At 40.0% G+C, this 2339-nt stretch overlaps 1 protein-coding gene across 1 annotated transcript in view; it reads right to left on the reverse strand.

Annotated features, from left to right (window-relative positions):
- The window catches only part of LOC117124677, a 7082-nt gene extending 4957 nt beyond the window's left edge, over nucleotides 1-2125 (reverse strand). The window contains exons 1-2 of the mRNA XM_033271009.1: nucleotides 687-2125; nucleotides 415-520 (exon numbers count right to left, since the gene is read on the reverse strand). Coding sequence (XP_033126900.1) covers nucleotides 415-520; nucleotides 687-2072 — 1492 coding nt within the window. The 5' untranslated portion in view covers nucleotides 2073-2125. The remainder of the gene's footprint in view (nucleotides 1-414; nucleotides 521-686) is intronic.
- Between the last annotated feature and the right edge of the window lie 214 nt (nucleotides 2126-2339).

The raw sequence follows: 2339 nt of genomic DNA on the forward strand, positions 1-2339 counted from the left end.
ATGATTGCGTTACGCACTTCCCCAGCAATACTGCTATTGTTAACAATGTTGCCGATATCCACAGCAGCTAGCAATGTAAGTGAAAGAATCGGAATTAGAGATAACAAGAACATTTTAACAAGCTGTATTCGTTTATCCTTCTCTGTCAAAATATTGCCCTTACAGCAGGCAACCGAATTTCGGCCACAAAGCTGGTTACTAATAGACACCGGAATTTGCGGAGAACCGAACAATGGCTGCTCATTGACAATTCCCGGCTCGCCGTTCTCAAAATCGAATGAGCTAATCGTATTCTTGTCTCTTATACACATCTAGATGTGTATAAGAGACAGGTATACAAGTGAGGATAGACCAGTGTTTGTTTAATGTAGAAATATATAATTAATTCACATTTCATAATAAAGGTGTTCTCACCTGATGCCAGCATGTATGTTTCATTTATTGTTTCCACTTTGCATACGTCATATCTTTCGATTCTGGTGTCTATCATCATGTACAGCCCATTCAACATCTCAACAACCTGGATAACAAAAAGGAATTGAGATATTTTATAGATAATCACATTGATGGTTTGCCATTATCCACAATGATAGTAAAATGTGCGATTAGTTCTACATCCATGCGCTCATCATCCACGTTCTAAATCTGCACATACTATTTACGGTAAATTCAACAAGCCGACTCACTTGTAATGGTGCACTTATTGAACATAACTTGTTGAACCCCACTAAATCTGAAAAAAGAACTGTGACCAAGTCAAAGTACTCTGCTTTCACATCCTTCCTGTACATCAACTGCTCAGCAACAGATTTTGGAAGCATGGAGTACAGTAACCAATTGGAACGCTCTTTTTCTTCGTTCAATTTCTTGGTCTGGGCTGCCAAAGTTAATGCATAGGTCTGAATATCTGTTGTCATCTTTGAAATAGCTCTAAGCGTCAAAGGACAAAGAATAGTAACTGCAACTACTAGAGAGACGCTTACAGCCATCGACTCAGTATCTTTGTCTATTTCGTGGTTCAATCGATCAAGAATGTCCTGAGCCATGTTTTTTTGCACCTTTTCCCGTATGTTGATATAAATTGTCATTATATCAAACCAACGTGTTACAGAAATTCCACTCGTTTTTCCAGTCTTATTGTTATTATTTTTCAAAATAATATTTCGTAACTCGTCGACTGTTTGTGTTATATTCTGATCTAATATTTCAATTTCAGCTTTGTAGAGGTGAGCAATGCGTTCTGAGTAACCCATTGATGCTTGGAAATACCATATTCCAACGTTGTATTTATCAAGATACCACACGTAGTCACTGCGTTTATCGAAAATGCCCTGAGCAAAAAAAACAGTGCCAAGTGTTCGCTCGATGCCAGTATCAACATTGCTGACTACGAGCAGCTGATAAGCAACAAGAGTGGTCCACATGCCATGTCCTTTTGAGTTTCCAACGCTCTCGTATAGCCAGTCTATAAAGATCTGTAGGAGTTCCGTATAGAAATAGATTTCCTCGTAAATCGTGGTGTTGGTGGATGACAGAGTCTCTCGATGCCACGCAAGGTGCTGCTTCAGATCTTGTTTCTCGTTGAAAAACGGCAAAGCTTCGAGTACGCTTGTCTTAATGGGCCACTTTTCAAGATTTTCAAGAGCTGTATCAGTAAGCGGGTACGTTTCTGTCAGAAAGTCGTTGTCTTCGGGCCGGATAGGGCTAGCGAACAGTGCCGACATATCCCGTTCTTTCTGCAGCCGACTCAGTAGCACCCCAATGTCACGGCTGAATATGATTGCGTTACGCACTTCCCCATCAATACTGCTATTATTAACAATGTTGCCGATATCCACAGCAGCTAGCAATGTAAGTGAAAGAATCGGAATTAGAGATAACAAGAACATTTTAACAAGCTGTATTCGTTTATCCTTCTCTGTCAAAATATTGCCCTTACAGCAGGCAACCGAATTTCGGCCACAAAGCTGGTTACGAACAGACACCGGAATTTGCGGAGAACCGAACAATGGCTGCTCATTGGCAATTCCCGGCTCGCCGTTCTCAAAATCGAATGAGCTAATCGTATTCATCCCGATAATCTCCGCCCAATAACAAAAGACTTGATAAACTCTAAAAATAACTAAAAAACAATTATATAGTTGCCCACTGCAAGTCCGTTCAGACTCTAACTTAAGACGAATAGAAAACAGGTGGGAAAGGACCTTATATACTAAGGTATCGGTGATCGCACTATAAAAGCGACCAATCATTTAATGAACACTGTCACTATGCTCTCTATTTATTTCCGAACAAATTTTATTATTGATACGGCTTTCGTACGTTCACAAAAGAGACCC

The sequence above is a fragment of the Anneissia japonica genome, unplaced genomic scaffold, assembly GCF_011630105.1.
Source record: "Anneissia japonica isolate Jap-2015-1 unplaced genomic scaffold, ASM1163010v1 scaffold284709_len978187_cov192, whole genome shotgun sequence".
Classification (NCBI taxonomy): domain Eukaryota; kingdom Metazoa; phylum Echinodermata; class Crinoidea; order Comatulida; family Comatulidae; genus Anneissia; species Anneissia japonica.